This window comes from Argopecten irradians, chromosome 6 (genome assembly GCF_041381155.1).
Source record: "Argopecten irradians isolate NY chromosome 6, Ai_NY, whole genome shotgun sequence".
NCBI classification, from domain to species: Eukaryota; Metazoa; Mollusca; class Bivalvia; order Pectinida; family Pectinidae; genus Argopecten; species Argopecten irradians.
This window is the reverse complement of record NC_091139.1, coordinates 3,530,775-3,546,771: the sequence shown is the minus strand read 5'-3', so window position 1 is coordinate 3,546,771 and position 15,997 is coordinate 3,530,775. Positions and strand designations below refer to the sequence as shown.

The 15,997-nt window shown below is 35.0% G+C and overlaps 1 protein-coding gene across 1 annotated transcript in view; it reads left to right on the top strand.

The window, feature by feature from the left end:
• The first annotated feature begins 93 nt into the window (after nucleotides 1-93).
• Nucleotides 94-15,997, top strand: part of LOC138324741 (serine-rich adhesin for platelets-like) — a 29,246-nt gene continuing 13,342 nt past the window's right edge. The window contains 13 exon segments of the mRNA XM_069269856.1: nucleotides 94-196; nucleotides 807-859; nucleotides 1,289-1,377; nucleotides 2,641-2,774; nucleotides 3,687-3,751; nucleotides 4,510-4,601; nucleotides 9,107-9,192; nucleotides 9,700-9,740; nucleotides 10,709-10,776; nucleotides 11,295-11,892; nucleotides 12,332-12,391; nucleotides 13,649-14,967; nucleotides 15,722-15,883. Coding sequence (XP_069125957.1) covers nucleotides 185-196; nucleotides 807-859; nucleotides 1,289-1,377; nucleotides 2,641-2,774; nucleotides 3,687-3,751; nucleotides 4,510-4,601; nucleotides 9,107-9,192; nucleotides 9,700-9,740; nucleotides 10,709-10,776; nucleotides 11,295-11,892; nucleotides 12,332-12,391; nucleotides 13,649-14,967; nucleotides 15,722-15,883 — 2,779 coding nt within the window. The 5' untranslated portion in view covers nucleotides 94-184.

Genomic DNA, 15,997 nt, shown 5'->3' with positions numbered 1-15,997 from the left:
AATTATGATTTTAATCTCAACAACATTTTTTTCTTAGAAGTGATAAAATTCCGGAAAATATCAGACCGGACAAACTCTAAAATTTTGTTAGACAAGAGACTTCCGGTTATTTGAAAACTGGTCAAAATGAGAAAAGGCGGCATAATCAAACGATGGAATATGTTGTGAATCGACTGTCTTAACTATGGGGAAACCGGTAAACTCGACATGTTGCTATTTTACTGTTAATTATTACAAATGCAATGATGGCGTTGGTGCATCAAACTAAAACTATACGAACAAGCAAATGAAAGTGATCACATCTCGGTTGTCTCAGTGTTGATCATTTTAGAATGTAACTGTATTATCACTGATTATGGTGATGAAACTAAAGTGAAACCTTTTCAACTATCTACGTAGCCGATATAATCATTTGCCTTATAATTTTTTTATGACTTCCCGTTTCCTACCTATTTAACTCATTCCCCGTTTCCATATTCCAGTTGTAAATGCTAACTAAACTTTGTTAGTGTTTTTTTTTATCATGGTTGATACTGATTTTTAAAGGCCACATACTTATACACTACTAATACTTTTTTTCTTATGATTACGATAATAATTAATTCCATCAGCGTCAGTATGCTAATTTCAGCCAAGACACCTGTGATTTAAGCCTACATCATAAATCATCACTAGAAATATGTCTTACAGTTAAAGTGACCTAGCTATTTACAGAAATGGGTCCAGGATGGGTATGATAATCAATGTTAGATGCAAATATAATTTTTCATAATATGTATTTATATTCTTTTAAAATTGTTTTTCAGAAAAAGAAGAAAGAATTCTTTGTTAATCCTTTGAGGAACAAAAATGTTGGATGGTATGTGTATTGTATATCAATACCGAATTTGACTCGATAAGTGCTTAGGGCGTTTAAAAAATTGAAAAAATGAAAATGTGCTTAATAAGGCGATTGAAATGAGGCCTCAAAAAGAAGAAGGGCGCTAACACGCTTATACAAATATGGACATATGGGTGCTTATTGGGTTGAATGCGGTATATTAAAATTTTTGGGATGAATATATATACCACCCTTTGAATCAAGTTCTTTGAGTAATTGGTGTCTGCTATGCAAGTACAGCTATGTTACAGTATTATCATTCAAAACATGGCCCTATAAGTATTAAAAAAGGTTATACAGTTAATTAGCTGTTTATATGGCTGAGTGTGGAATTAATTTCTAATGTTGGAGAATATATATATATAGTTGTCATCATTTTCTTTTGACAAAGTCTTGTTTATGTTGTAGGAGAACAGGGAAAGACATTCTTGCTGGAAAGAACATCCGAGTAAATGAACAGGGATTTGAAAACTTGGAAGATTACTATTCAGAGTCAGGTAAAAATTTGGATACAGTCAGGATATCGATTATGATTGGCACCAACATGTTGTTACTTTAAAGCCACACTTTATGTAACTATCCACAAAAAATCAAGTTTGATTTGACCCTATATTGTTAGCATTTGTAGATCTAGTTGAAATTAAGTTATATCAAAGAATATTTATAATGATTTCTTAATAACTTTGGTATAGCACTAGCAGTTGTTGAAAGTTGATACTTGTAAACATATGCATGAATTCATTTTAAACTGGTCGCCAGAGAAGTTACGATTATTGCTGAATGGAAGTCGGAAAGTTCATGACCCGTGCTCGGAAGAGTTCGGACTCACGTTACTTAGTTACGGTAGTCACATGATGGTCTTGGCAAGGACGTTACAATGTCGGTTAACTTCCGTTTGTTTGACTAAGTGGGACCCACCTAGTGATTTTCAATATTTATTTAATTTTTAACACAAGTTTCCGAACCATTATCGCTCATCTTGACTTCGATTTAGTCCTGTCTCTGAATGATTTACAACAGGATTTTTTTTTCAAAACTCTTCTTAATCATGGAAAAAATAAGACAGATATGGATATTGGGACTTAATAAAAAAAAAACGAAAGTCCACCTTCAAGCTTAGTGTTTCAGCCCCAGATAATGATCATAAATACAGCCTGTAGTTAAAATATTTTTACTCTTTTTTTTTCACCTGAGTCTTAAAAATACTGAATCCAGTCTTTTCTACAATGTAACTGTAAATTTACACTTTATAGTTATAAAATATTCATAAAGACATCAAATGGAAACAAAAACACAAGGTTTATCATGATTAAAAAGAGAGAAAAAGGAAAGAAAACTAGAAACACAACAGCATATGAACAACTTTATTGTATAATATTTACATTTTCACTGCAGTCCTACTATGTAACCTTACCTAGTGCAGTTGGCATTCATATAGTCTTTGGACTTTAAGCGCTTATTATATTATGATGTCATTATCATTGCGACGTCACAATTGTCGTGCCAGCGGTCACGGAAAATGGCTGTTCAAATGGTTGTTCCATCTTTGATAATAACAAATGTTTAATTCATTATAGATGCAAAATTCCTGAAGATTGTAACCAAATGTAAATATAAGCATTGAAGGTCTTTCAGTTGGCTTAATGGAATTTGCCTTTTTCCAGTTGTCATTCATAATGGCTATGAATGCCAACTGAAAGATGTTCAATGCTTAAGTAAAATTAACAGTTGTAATTATTTTAATCTGTTAATCTTTACAGATGCAGATCTTACACAAGACTTGTCAGTCAACATTTCCAGGGTTACCAGAAACAAATCCATTGCTGAGAAATCAAACATAGAAAATGTATCTCTGCCTGAAAGTACTAGATATGATTCGTCAGTCCAGTCTGGGGTCAGTACAAGCCAATGCTCTATTTTCATAGAAATATACATCTTCAATATTCTAGTGGTTACTTTTCACTGTTGTAAATACTGCAATCCAATTTTATTTCGCGTATGATTAACTTTAACAAATTTCGCAATTCAAATACTTTTGTGAAAAATTGTCTCTGTGAATTAACATTTACATCATTTATATTGATAACAAATTGATTTCATTTTTAAATTCACAAACATTAATCTTCACAAATTTGTTTTGAAACGAAAATCACAAAATTTAATAGCAGCAAATGATAGCTTTTTATAGTATCCATAATTAGACTATGTCATAGTGAAACTAAAGGTATTTCAGGAGAGAAAAACTGACCAATCACAGTCCTATACCAAGACTTCCTTTGTACATTACAGGAGAGCAACAGCCAATTTCTAAGCCATACAATCTGCTATTATTTGTTTTTCGATGTATATTAAAGGAACCTATCTACTACCTGTCTCATCTAGATCTGCTATGGCCTTCTGATTTACTATGACTTAGTCCAGAGATGGATATAACAACAGTGATAGTTACTAGATTATCGAGATTGAAAATTGAAGATGTACTGGACTGTATTAAATTGTTTAATTTGATTATGACAATATTTATTTCCTTTGATAAATATGTACTTTCATTCATCTAATTTATAAATTGTTTATCTAGCTGATTTTATGATTGCTTATCTTCTGTAAAATGTGTTTTTGTATCCCTTGTTTAAAAGCATGAAAACAATAAAATATTAAAATGCCGGCACTCATTATATTCCCCCAACTTAGATCTATGTACAACCTTTCTTAAAATACATGGACAAACAAGCTATTATAAAACATTTTAATTGCTATATTTTTATTTCCTAATGATTTGACAATGGCATGACTTCCTCCCTTATAGCTACTGGGATCAAGTCAATCCACCAGTAATATGTTTGGATATCTCAAGAACAAAAACATTGGCAGGTATGTACAGAAAAGTTTCTTGTCAAGGCTAAATGTATGTTGTTACCTACAACATAAATTCTATGTATGTACCTTTTCTATTAACACAGTTTCTTGTGCAATTGCAGGTAAAATTACAAAATCATTATTTCATGGTTTAATTTATCTCCTAGATCTACAAATTGGGGAAAAGTTCTATACTCATTATTCAGATTAAAGACCTTTTATCTCTGAATGTTGATACATTTCAATGCGAAACTGTTTGATCCAAAGAACTTACCCAAGTAATGCATTAGTTTAAGATGCTCCACCTATGACAATTGACTTTTATTGTTATCAAAAACAGGAACCGACGAATTAGTATTTTCTTCAGTTACAAAAGTTACTTACTTTACAGCATTATCATCATTGAAAAGTTTGAGCTTCTTGTTTTACTCAAAGACAAAAATATTAAAAATAATTATTTGTATCCAGAAAAAATTCTGTGGCACTATATATGGTATATATGGAATGAATTATTGATTGTGCATGCACCAAAAGCAAAATAAATTATTTGATATTATTTATTGTGTTAATTAGACATATTCATACAGGATTAAATGCCAATTTTGTCCAATCAATGAGTATCGTTTATGCTCTGTCGCAGTGAAGCATCTTTAAATATTAGAGATTTCTTGAACCAACACTAGTCCAGAATATCTAGATCAAATAGCAGTTAGTCACTTATTACTTTGCTCATGATATTTTTAATACTGAACATTTCTATTTTTTTCAAACAGGAGGACAGGGAAGGATATTCTGGCTGGGAAAGTGATCACCAAAAATAGTCATGGGTTCGAAAACATTGAAGACTACTTTTCTGAATCCTCAGGTTGGTATCCTCAGTCTCATTTTTAGCTCACCTGGTCCGAAGGACCAAGGTGAGCTTATGCCATACCGTGGCGTCCGGCGTCCGTCCGTCCGTCCGTCAACAATCGACTTCTTCTCCATAACCGCTGGTCGGATTTCAACAAAATTTGGCTGGTAGCATCCTTATGGGCTACTAACTGAAAATTGTACAAATGATGGGGCTGACCCCCCAGGGGCCTGAGGGGCGGGGCCAAAAGGGGTCAATTTGGCTATTTCCATATAAACGACTTCTTCTCTGAAACTAAGCATGAGATAGCACTCATATAGGGATTGGATTTCGTTTTTATGTTAACCATGCTTGTATGGAGCAATTCCTCTAAGAATATATTCAATATGGGGCGCTAACGCGCCCCATATTGGATATATTCTTAGAGGAATTGCTCCATACAAGCATGGTTAACATAAAAACGAAATCCAATCCCTATATTTACACTCACACGACTTTTTATTTATATTTTATGCAATAAAATCGTCATTTGAAAGTGACGTAATTATTCAATAAAAGTCGGTCAAAAGTGGGAGGAGCTTACTCATTTGAACAGCGAATGGTGACGCTTCACGTAAGGTAGAATTATTCTTCCGCGACGACAAAAAAGTTCAATATTTTAGTGTAAAATAAACATGACAAACAAAGTAAATTTCAGAGATAATTTTATTTAATCAGATCAGAACTTTAAATATATATTCAATTTTGCTAAAAGTTAATATATAGCGTAATAACATAAAGAATTTGTACACGGCCACATGTGTGAACTCGGTGACCGTTATTGTGCAGCGAGGCCAAGCTGACGCACGCTTACACACTTTAGTTTGCCGAAGTTGGCAAAACACCGATTTTCAAGTAGCTCAATGTGTTTGAGATGTCGTCTGACTTGACGGTATTACATCCTTGGGAGCCATGTGATTATATAATCTACGCTTAGATCCATATCGCCATCGATAGATGAAACAAATTCACTTGTGTTCGATGGATACAATGTATTTGTGGTGACGCGGAACTGTCAACACGTGGATTATTAGCGGTGCATGTTTTATAATACACATGATTAAATACTCAAAGAACAAAGACAAGAGGATATGTTTATAACTGACCTCTATCAGAGTGTCTCGCACCCGTCCACCCCAAAGGCTCGATCGTAGGACGAACATAGGCACAGAGGTAATGTTTACATTTGACACCCATCATTTTTAACAAAAATGAAAGCACGTCGCCCCGGTCGGGATATTTTTCCGTTTCTTTATACAATTGTTAATTTAAAAATTGTTTGAATCATATATAAATATAAAACATGTATATATTGTTTACATTTTTCCAAAATTCTATGAAAAACAACAATATACACGTAATGTTGCGTCAAAATGTAAACAAAGCCATGTGTTTCTTTTTTAAAAAAAGTAGTCCTTTTACGTTGCACAGAACATTTCCTTACGCAAGTTCAAAGTTCAATGTTACCATGCAGTTATGGTAAACAAAATCGGCTAGTATTAGCGTATAGTGACCAAGCCTAGCAAGTGTAAATATAATGCAATGGTAGCATCCTTATAGGGTGGGGATTCAAAATTGTACAAATGATGGGGCTGACCCCCCAGGGGCCTGAGGGGCGGGGTCAAATGGGGTCCATTTGGCTATTTCCATATAAACGACTTCTTCTCTGAAACCAAGCATGGGATAGCACCCATAATGCAATGGTAGCATCCTTATAGGGTGGGGATTCAAAATTGTACAAATGATGGGGCTGACCCCCCGGGGGCCTGAGGGGCGGGGTCAAAAGGGGTCAATTTGGCTATTTCCATATAAACGACTTCTTCTCTGAAACCAAGCATGGGATAGCACCCATAATGCAATGGTAGCATCCTTATAGGGTGGGGATTCAAAATTGTACAAATGATGGGGCTGACCCCCCGGGGGCCTGAGGGGCGGGGTCAAATGGGGTCAATTTGGCTATTTCCATATAAACGACTTCTTCTCTGAAACTAAGCATGAGATAGCACTCATAATGCAATGGTAGTATCGTTATAGGGTAGGGATTAAAAATTGTACAAATGATGTGGCTGACCCCCCGGGGGCCTGAGGGGCGGGGTCAAAAGGGTTCAATTTGGCTATTTCCATATAAACGACTTCTTCTCTGAAACCAAGCATGGGATAGCACCCATAATGCAATGGTAGCATCCTTATAGGGTGGGGATTCAAAATTGTACAAATGATGGGGCAGACCCCCGGGGGCCTGAGGGGCGGGGTCAAATGGGGTCAATTTGGCTATTTCCATATAAACGACTTCTTCTCTGAAACTAAGCATGAGATAGCACTCATAATGCAATGGTAGTATCTTTATAGGTTGGGGATTCAAAATTGTACAAATGATGGGGCTGACCCCCGGGGGCCTGAGGGGCGGGGTCAAATGGGGTCAATTTGGCTATTTCCATATAAACGACTTCTTCTCTGAAACCAAGCATGGGATAGCACCCATAATGCAATGGTAGCATCCTTATAGGGTGGGGATTCAAAATTGTACAAATGATGGGGCTGACCCCCCGGGGGCCTGAGGGGCGGGGTCAAATGGGGTCAATTTGGCTATTTCCATATAAACGACTTCTTCTCTGAAACCAAGCATGGGATAGCACCCATAATGCAATGGTAGCATCCTTATAGGGTGGGGATTCAAAATTGTACAAATGATGGGGCTGACCCCCCGGGGGCCTGAGGGGCGGGGTCAAATGGGGTCAATTTGGCTATTTCCATATAAACGACTTCTTCTCTGAAACTAAGCATGAGATAGCACTCATAATGCAATGGTAGTATCGTTATAGGGTAGGGATTAAAAATTGTACAAATGATGTGGCTGACCCCCCGGGGGCCTGAGGGGCGGGGTCAAAAGGGTTCAATTTGGCTATTTCCATATAAACGACTTCTTCTCTGAAACCAAGCATGGGATAGCACCCATAATGCAATGGTAGCATCCTTATAGGATGGGGATTCAAAATTGTACAAATGATGGGGCTGACCCCCAGGGGGCCTGAGGGGCGGGGTCAAAAGGGGCCAATTTGGCTATTTCCATATAAACGACTTCTTCTCTGAAACTAAGCACGTTATAGCACCCATAATACAATGGTAGTATCCTTATAGTGTGGGAATTCAAAATTGTGCAAATGATAGGGCTGACCCCCCGGGGGCCTGAGGGGCGGGGTCAAAAGTGGTCAATTTCCATATAAATAACTTTTTCTCTGCAACTTAACATGGGATTACGCTCATAATGCAATGGTTACATCCTTATAGGGTTTGAATTCAAAATTTTGCAAATGATGGGGCTGACCCCCCGGGGCCTGAAGGGTGGGGTCAAAAGGGGTCAATTTAGCTATTTCCATATAAACGACTTCTTCTCTGCAACTAAGAATGGAAGAGCACTTATAATGCAATGGTAGCATCCTTATAGGGTTGGGATTTGAAATTGTACAAATGATAGGGCTGACCCCCGGGGCCTTAGACGGCAATAGATGCGAGGTCAAAAGGTCAATTAGGCTACTATTTTTACTATAAATTACTTTGTCTCTGAACCTATGTATTGGATAGCATATTTGTATGGTATCAATAGCATCATTGTATGGTTGTGATTCAAAATTAAACTTTGGGAGTCAATTTTGCTTATTTTTCTAATTGTCTGGGTCTTGTGATAATTTCTAACAAAAAACCAGGTGAGCGATACAGGCCCTCTGGGCCTCTTGTTTAAAAGTAACCATAAAAGATGGAATAGTTTTGTAGTTAACTTAAATGTATCTATATATTTCTCTCCAAATCTTTTACATTGAATATTTCCAGTCACATTCAAAATTATGTTTAATGATATTGACTGGACTATTACATAGTGATTTTTTTTTGTAGGATATTTATAGTATTTCTATTTTTCATATATCTATGTATATAAGGATCAACATCGATGGAATGGCATTGTTAGGTATTAAGAGTAACATGCATGAATTTCAAATAAAATATGTACGTTTAATGGCTTTTACATTTGCCCGATGGTTTGTTCTGTTATTATTTAAAGATGCTCCACCGCTGACAGAGCATAAATGATACCCCATCATTTGAACAATAACTGATGCTTAAATGTGTATATATGTGTTTAATTAACAAAAAAATATGCATGAAATAACTTCTTTTGCTTTAAGTACATGCACAATCATTTCCTCATTCCATAGAGCATATAGTGCCATGGATTTTTTTTAGGAACGCAATTGATATTTCAATATTTTTTATCTTGAGTAAAATAAAAAGTTCAAGCTTTAGTAAGTAACTTTTGTAACTGAAGGAAAATGCTAATTTGCCTGCTCCTGATTGTGATTGAGAAAAAATACCATTGGTTAGCGGTGGCGCATCTTAATATAAGTTTCATTTATTATTTATTCATTATTATCATTGTTTGACTGATTATCTGTTCTATATTAAGATCTATATTTTAATTATTTCAGATGCAGAGAGTATGTTTATGTCCAAAAGTCGTATAAGTTCAGGTCTAGATCACACAGACGTGGAGAAGTCGGACCCGTACACTTCTGTAAGGTTTCACATTCTTATAGGAAAAAATCCAGTTTCATCTATGTTCCTTGCTATTAAAAATGGCTTAAACTTCCCCATAAAGAAACATTGATGAAGTCGAGGAAACCATCTAAAGGAACATTGATAAAACTTGGAACGTATCTAAGTCACATGTTAAATTCAGAAAATATAGAATAGAGAAATCAGCACATCATTTTGTTTATGACTATACAAATTTCTAAAAAGATTTGTTGAGCAATCACTGTTACATGTGTACAAGAACATGGAAAACTAACTGAGCCAAAGAAGCATGTTCCGTCAGTTGAGTGACAGAGAGCATTTAACACTATGTACAAACCACACTGACCTGCTTCTTTTACACATGTATTTAATTGATGATATTTAATCCTAAAATTTTAGACAAATCCTAACAATACATATATATATGAGAATATTATATATACTGTGTTTAGTTGTATTTTCAAAGCTTGCATTATTATTAGATTTCTCTTTGACTAAATTGTAGGTAACTTCGACTACGACTGACGATGAAACGCCAAATGCTGGGTAAGTAAACATTTTATGATTATAAATCCTGAGAATAAGAAATATTGATTTCATATGATCATTTCATAAATTCGTAATATTGTATTTGTGGTATGTTAAATATCCTAATTCCATCTAATGTAATCTACTGTAAACTACTTATTTTTTGAGAATTTCGCGAGTGACCTGGAATGCAAATTCAAATGTTTCGCTAATAATTGTAAAATTGTATAGCAATATGTGAATTCACAATGGTCAGGAAGAGCTATAATCTAATTAAAATTGGACTTGTAATTCCACTCCACTACGATGCTCTACGATATGCTCCAATACAAGATTTAACAATTCCCCCACCTCATCATGACCCCTGTGGTTAGCCAATCATCGTCTTGCCTATAAAATCTTTGGTGTTGTTGATTTCTCAAAAGTAGAAATGGCTAACAGTATGAACCGAAATGTTTCGATTCTAGGCCAGGTGTCATGCTATTAGGTAACCCCGAACAGGGTGCTGTTAGATCTTTTATTGGAGTGTAACTTAGAGCATTGTAGATAACAAATTTATGTGTTCCTGAACGTGTTAAAAATATAGAAAATGCGAAATATTGTATACATGAAAACAAAGTGGTTTATAGGTGAACAAAAAGAAAAACTCCAGAAGGATAAATTCTGAAGAACCAACATCCTGCTATAAGTTCATGAGTGTTGTGGTTCATCTTCTGGTTGTCAGGAGGATCCTAATAAATACACAGCCCTCTTAAAAACATACTAAGTATGATCATCGAACATCTATTACTTTTTCAATGAAAGTGGTTTATAGTATCTTACAAAAGTTTACCATTGTTATGTTGTGTTCTACTCTAGGTATAGGTTGTTATTTGGTGAATTTACGTTTCAATGAAATTCTGAGAAGTTTTGTCATTTATTTACTTGATTAAATTTTTCACTCAATTAAGTTTGATAACTGAGGTATTTCACTCTTAATGTTACAGACTGACAGATGATATCAACTCCTCTGACGCAATGACTCCAACAGCCAGTCAGGTTTCCCCCATACCTGGTAAGGACTCTAGATAATTTAAAACAGCTTCCTTTCACATAAAATTTGGTTTGTCATATTTTTGCCAGCAATTTGAAGTGCTGTTAAAATGAGTTTCTTTGGTAAGCCCTGAACTCTCTATTGCTCATTGCAATGAACTGCCAATATTATAATTCACGTATTCAACATAATTAGCTCTCTTCCCCCTATAAGCGCCCACCCCTTTTCTTGAGAAGGAGTTGAAGTTGTATAAATGCCCAATCCAATGGATTTAACGACGCTTTACAACATTTGATGCCACTAACATCAGCATTGCATCCCATATTACATAAACTTGTGAGTCTTTTACATGTGAATCACGACATAATAATGCGTCTCAAAGGTTAAAAGGCATATATTTTCTATATGCATGTTTACTGTAACAGACTTTCACAATGCTCCTTTTTTTAAAATTATTTGCTTTGATGAGTTAGATATTGTATTTGACTTTTCTAAATTAAGTGGTATTTTTTGTGCTAAATGTTTTATTCATTATATAGAGGGCTCTGAAGAGGATGAGGGGGAGGCAACTCCTACTGGTAACACTGGTACAGTGGAGAAGTTAACAGCAGCAAAAGCTACTGGAAACAAAACATCTGAGGAGACAGTCGATTCAGATAAAACATCAGACATCACAGCTGCTTCAGTTAAAACATCAGAGTCTACAGTCGCTCCAGATAAAGCAACCGACATCACAGCTGCTTCGTATGATACCTCAGAAACTACAGTCGCTCCAGATAAAGTGTCGGAGGCTGCAGTCGCTCAAAAAAAACCATCAGAGGCTACACTCTCTCCAGATAAAAAGTCGGAGGCTAGAGTCGCTCCAAGTAAAACATCAGAGGTTACAGTCGCTCCAAGTCAAACATCGGAGGATACAGTCGCTCAAAGGAAAACACCGAAGGTGGCAATTGCCCTTGACAAAACATCAGTGGTCACAATTGCTCCAGACGTAACAACAGAGATCACAGATAAAACATCAAAAAGCTTCGCCAGCAACACAATAAACATCGGAGGTAATGTGACTGGATCTCTTACCAAGCCTGACGACTCAGGTCAGGACTCAACAGGCCCAATACAGAGCTTCAGAACTCGTAAAAAGTAAGTACATTGTCTCAAACTGGTACTGATTGATACGGAATCTATACATATAACTTAAAAGTAATACTCCTATCTATCTGATATCTAACTTAAAATGTAATAATGTTAGACAATTTCTATTAAGATCATGGAAATGTTTGATTGCAACCTTGTGTGGTCAAAAACTTTGTATTTCTTCTACATTGTGTTTTACAGAGTTATTTAATTTGCCCCTGCGATTATTATGTCATAATTTTGTGAGCTACACAAAAATGTGATTTTGTTTCGCACACAAACTAATGAGGTAACAATCAAAATGATATTTTCACTGTCAATACTGTATTCCTATTAGTCAAAACCGAGTGAAAATATCAAAATCAAAATTTTCCCTGGAGTGAAGTATATCTCTTTTATGGTTTGAAAAATGCAATAAAATATTCTCATTAATATCTTTTGACAGATTATCATTCTCAGCCCTAGAGAAGAGCTTGGTGATGATGGAGAACCAGAACAAGATTGGGTAATAACTGGATTCCTCTTGCTATTAAATACTGTGTCATGTCAAAGGATAACTACATAATGTTTCATTTAATGATTAATAATTCATTTAATGTGGGAATGTCGAGAAGTACAAAATCTATTGCAAAACTTTGAAACTATTTTAGATGCTCTTTATATTCCTTTTTCAATTAACAAACAATCTTTTCTTCTTGGTCTTACAACTAACAACCTTAATGCACCAGTTGATAATGTTATACTTTTAATCATTAAACAATACATTTACAGAACAAGATGTTTTCATAAAACCTTAAATATAAACACATTGGCAAAAAATATAAAAGAATATTATAATATTCACAGACACATATCAAATGGTCAAAATGATTTTTTGAAAGCAAAATTTATAAAAAGTTGGAGTAAGTGGACACCGTTTATACAATTTGATATATGAACTCTTTTTACGAAAAAAATTAAGAACCAAGGATAATTAATTTTAAATCCTGACAACTTACCGGTATTACTTTTACAACAAATTCTCTACCATTAGATAAAAAATACATATTTCCACATCTCGACTCTATCCTCCTATACAACTTTTTCCTCTCTAACCTATCTTTCTTAACCTCTTATAAATGTCATGTATGTCTGAACGAATGTGGGTGTATGGAAACCTTTGAATGTATATAATAATTTAAGTAAACTCTTTGGTATATGTGTGAGGGTGTGTGTTTGTGTGTGTAAAAGTATAAATGTGAATGTCATGTAAAATTGATACAAATGAAATACTTTTGTTTTTGTATTTATGATGTTAAATTAATTGTCTTTGTCTGTATTGTCTGTAAAAATGAAAATGATTTCCAAAAATAAAAAAAATTATAAAAAAAAACTACATAATGTTTGGTTACAAACCCTTTCGATGATTCAGTTGAAAGTTATAACAGTATCAAAATTTGTTCATGTTTTAATACAGTTTTTTTTCTAAATAACAAAAACAGCAAATTTGCTCACAAATTCCTAGATAATGAGGACATAACAGTGACAATTTAAAACTTATCTTGTCAACCTATTTTCTTTTGTATGTATTTTATTTTCACGAATGTAAATTCCCAAAAGTTTATCTCCACAAAGTATATTTGAAAGATACTGTACTCCACAAAATGCTTATATAGGTTAAAAGTAGGATCTATATAACCAGCTATGTTGAACAACGCTGAAATTCTTTTGTCTTTGTAGGAGATTGAGTTGTTTATTGCTGCTAAAATCTGTATATTTCCAGGAGCAAGACATTGCCAGTTGTAACCAGCAACCAATTGAACATGTCGGCAAACAGTTCAGTGGCTGAGGATGTACGGAATACTAGTAAAGTGGTAGTGAACAATAATCCTTTCAACAAGTCCAGGGTTAAATCCACAAGTAATTCAATTGTTGAGGATGTGGAGGACAATTCTCAGGTCGTAGTGAACAGTAATCCGTTCATTAAGTCCAGCGTGAAATCAACAAGTAATTCAGTTGTTGAAGATGTTGAGGATGTTAGCAAGTCCTCTGTTCCTGAGTCTGTCGACCAGGAAAGTGACATTTCTATGGAAGATGAATATAGAATTGTGAGTGACTCTGAAATAAAAACAACAAAACAGCAGTCCAAATCTACTCTAAAAGGACGAACAAGATCTCTGTCAAAGGGTCATAAGTCTAATGAAATGTCTGTAATACGTGAAAATGTGATTGGAGATGAAGGTTCTGAATCACAGGATGTACAAACAACCAAATCTGTAGGAAAACGAAAATCTCAGGCAAATTTAGCTGTACCTTCAAAATCAGTGGAGGAAAGCAGTGAAATAGATAATCAAAATACTGATAAAACATTAAAGCGGAAAAGTCTGAAAAGGAAGTCTGATGATGATGTGTCTGCATCAGAAAATGTGAAATCGGTGGGAAAACAAAAATCACAGAAGAAATCAGTGACTTCCAAAACTGAGGATATGGCTGATGGTCCTCAGATACCCAGTAGGACATCAAAACGGAAATCTAATGCCTTGGTTCAGATTAAAGCTTCTAATAAAAGTAGGACTATTGATGAACATAAGGAAGGTAATGAAAATGAAAAGTCAAAAAAGACAAGATCAAAATCAACCAAGGAAAAAGTTACCACTGAGCAAAGAGAAATGAGAAAGATAGAGTATTTATTCGAGTCTGACGATGACGATAGCAGTGCTATTATCGAGGAATTCGAAAATGAAATGTTAAAGAAACTAAAAATTAGGAGATCACATAAACTGAACACAACATCAGGGAAGCGCAGTAAATCTGAAGGAGATGATCAGGGCCCAGAGGTGAAAAAAGAACAGCAGAAAAAACGAAGAACATTTGTGTTGGGAGATTATGATTCTGACTCCAGTATTATGTCTGAAAAAGGTGAAGTGGACAATGTCAAGAAAAGAAAGTCAGGTGTTACTGATAGGAGAATATCAAGTACTTCGAAAGTTAATGACAGAAAATCTCATTCGTTTTCTACCAGTACTTCCAGAAAATCTCATTTGGTATCTACCCCACCTGATGACAAAAGCGTTCTAATTATAAGCCCCACTCGGCCACAAGGTAAAAAAAAAAATATATAAATGGAATACCGTATTCATTGCAATAAGTGTCTTTCCCCTTTTGCGGAGAAGAGTTGAAGTTGTATAAATGCTCCCATCCAATGGATTTAACATACACGATACATCTAGTTTTAAAAGAAGAGTTATCAGAATTTGGTTTGCTGCCTGGCCTATATAAATGTTAAAGTCAGGCAAAGAAAACCAGTTTAAATGCGTTCATTGGCCTTCCAAAAGTTCTCACATATTAATACGACGGCCAAGTTCTGCTTATGTTTCCCAGTTCTGACCATTAAAGTAAAGGAAAGTTGAAAGCATTGAAAGCGAGGCTGCGTGCAAATGTAACCACGGACATAGTGAGCCGGGAGGACGTTTTAGGATTCCTATACTTTAAATTAATTTCTTCGTACGCAGACAGATTTTGGCGAGAGATTTTATTTTTCTATTTCATAAGAAATTATACTGGATACATTCACACCATTTTTACCGATTTTAGCCATCCTTGCCCGACTGTTCACTTCAAGTCAAATTCAATAGATATATGATAAGACAGTTCAAGTTCCTTTCTAAGTACTCTGATGTAGATCCCTCTAGATTTTAACCATAATTTACAACTGTATTGAAATATTGTCTTTAGTAATGAAAATTTAGTTTAAAAGAATTGGAATGTCAATTTCCAGAACTTTGGTTTAGTAAGGTACCACTCAAAGTTTTGTTGTAAATTGCCATGTTTGTAATCTATGTGTACAATGTTACAGGGTCTGATGTAGGGATTCCTGGTAAGGACATATCAGTCGACAACCTACCTGGTGACAATTTACCTGGTGATGACTTACCTGGTGAGAAGGAAAACTTACCTGATGACAGTGACGATGAGAAGCAGGATGAAAATATTCCAGAGACTCGAAGCAGAAGAAGAGGTATATTGTGTTTAATACATAAAATATTTTATGTAAGCTGCTATGTGTACCAATTATGTTTGTAGCATTCTTCCAAACACACATATTACCAACGCACACATGCTAACAAGTTAT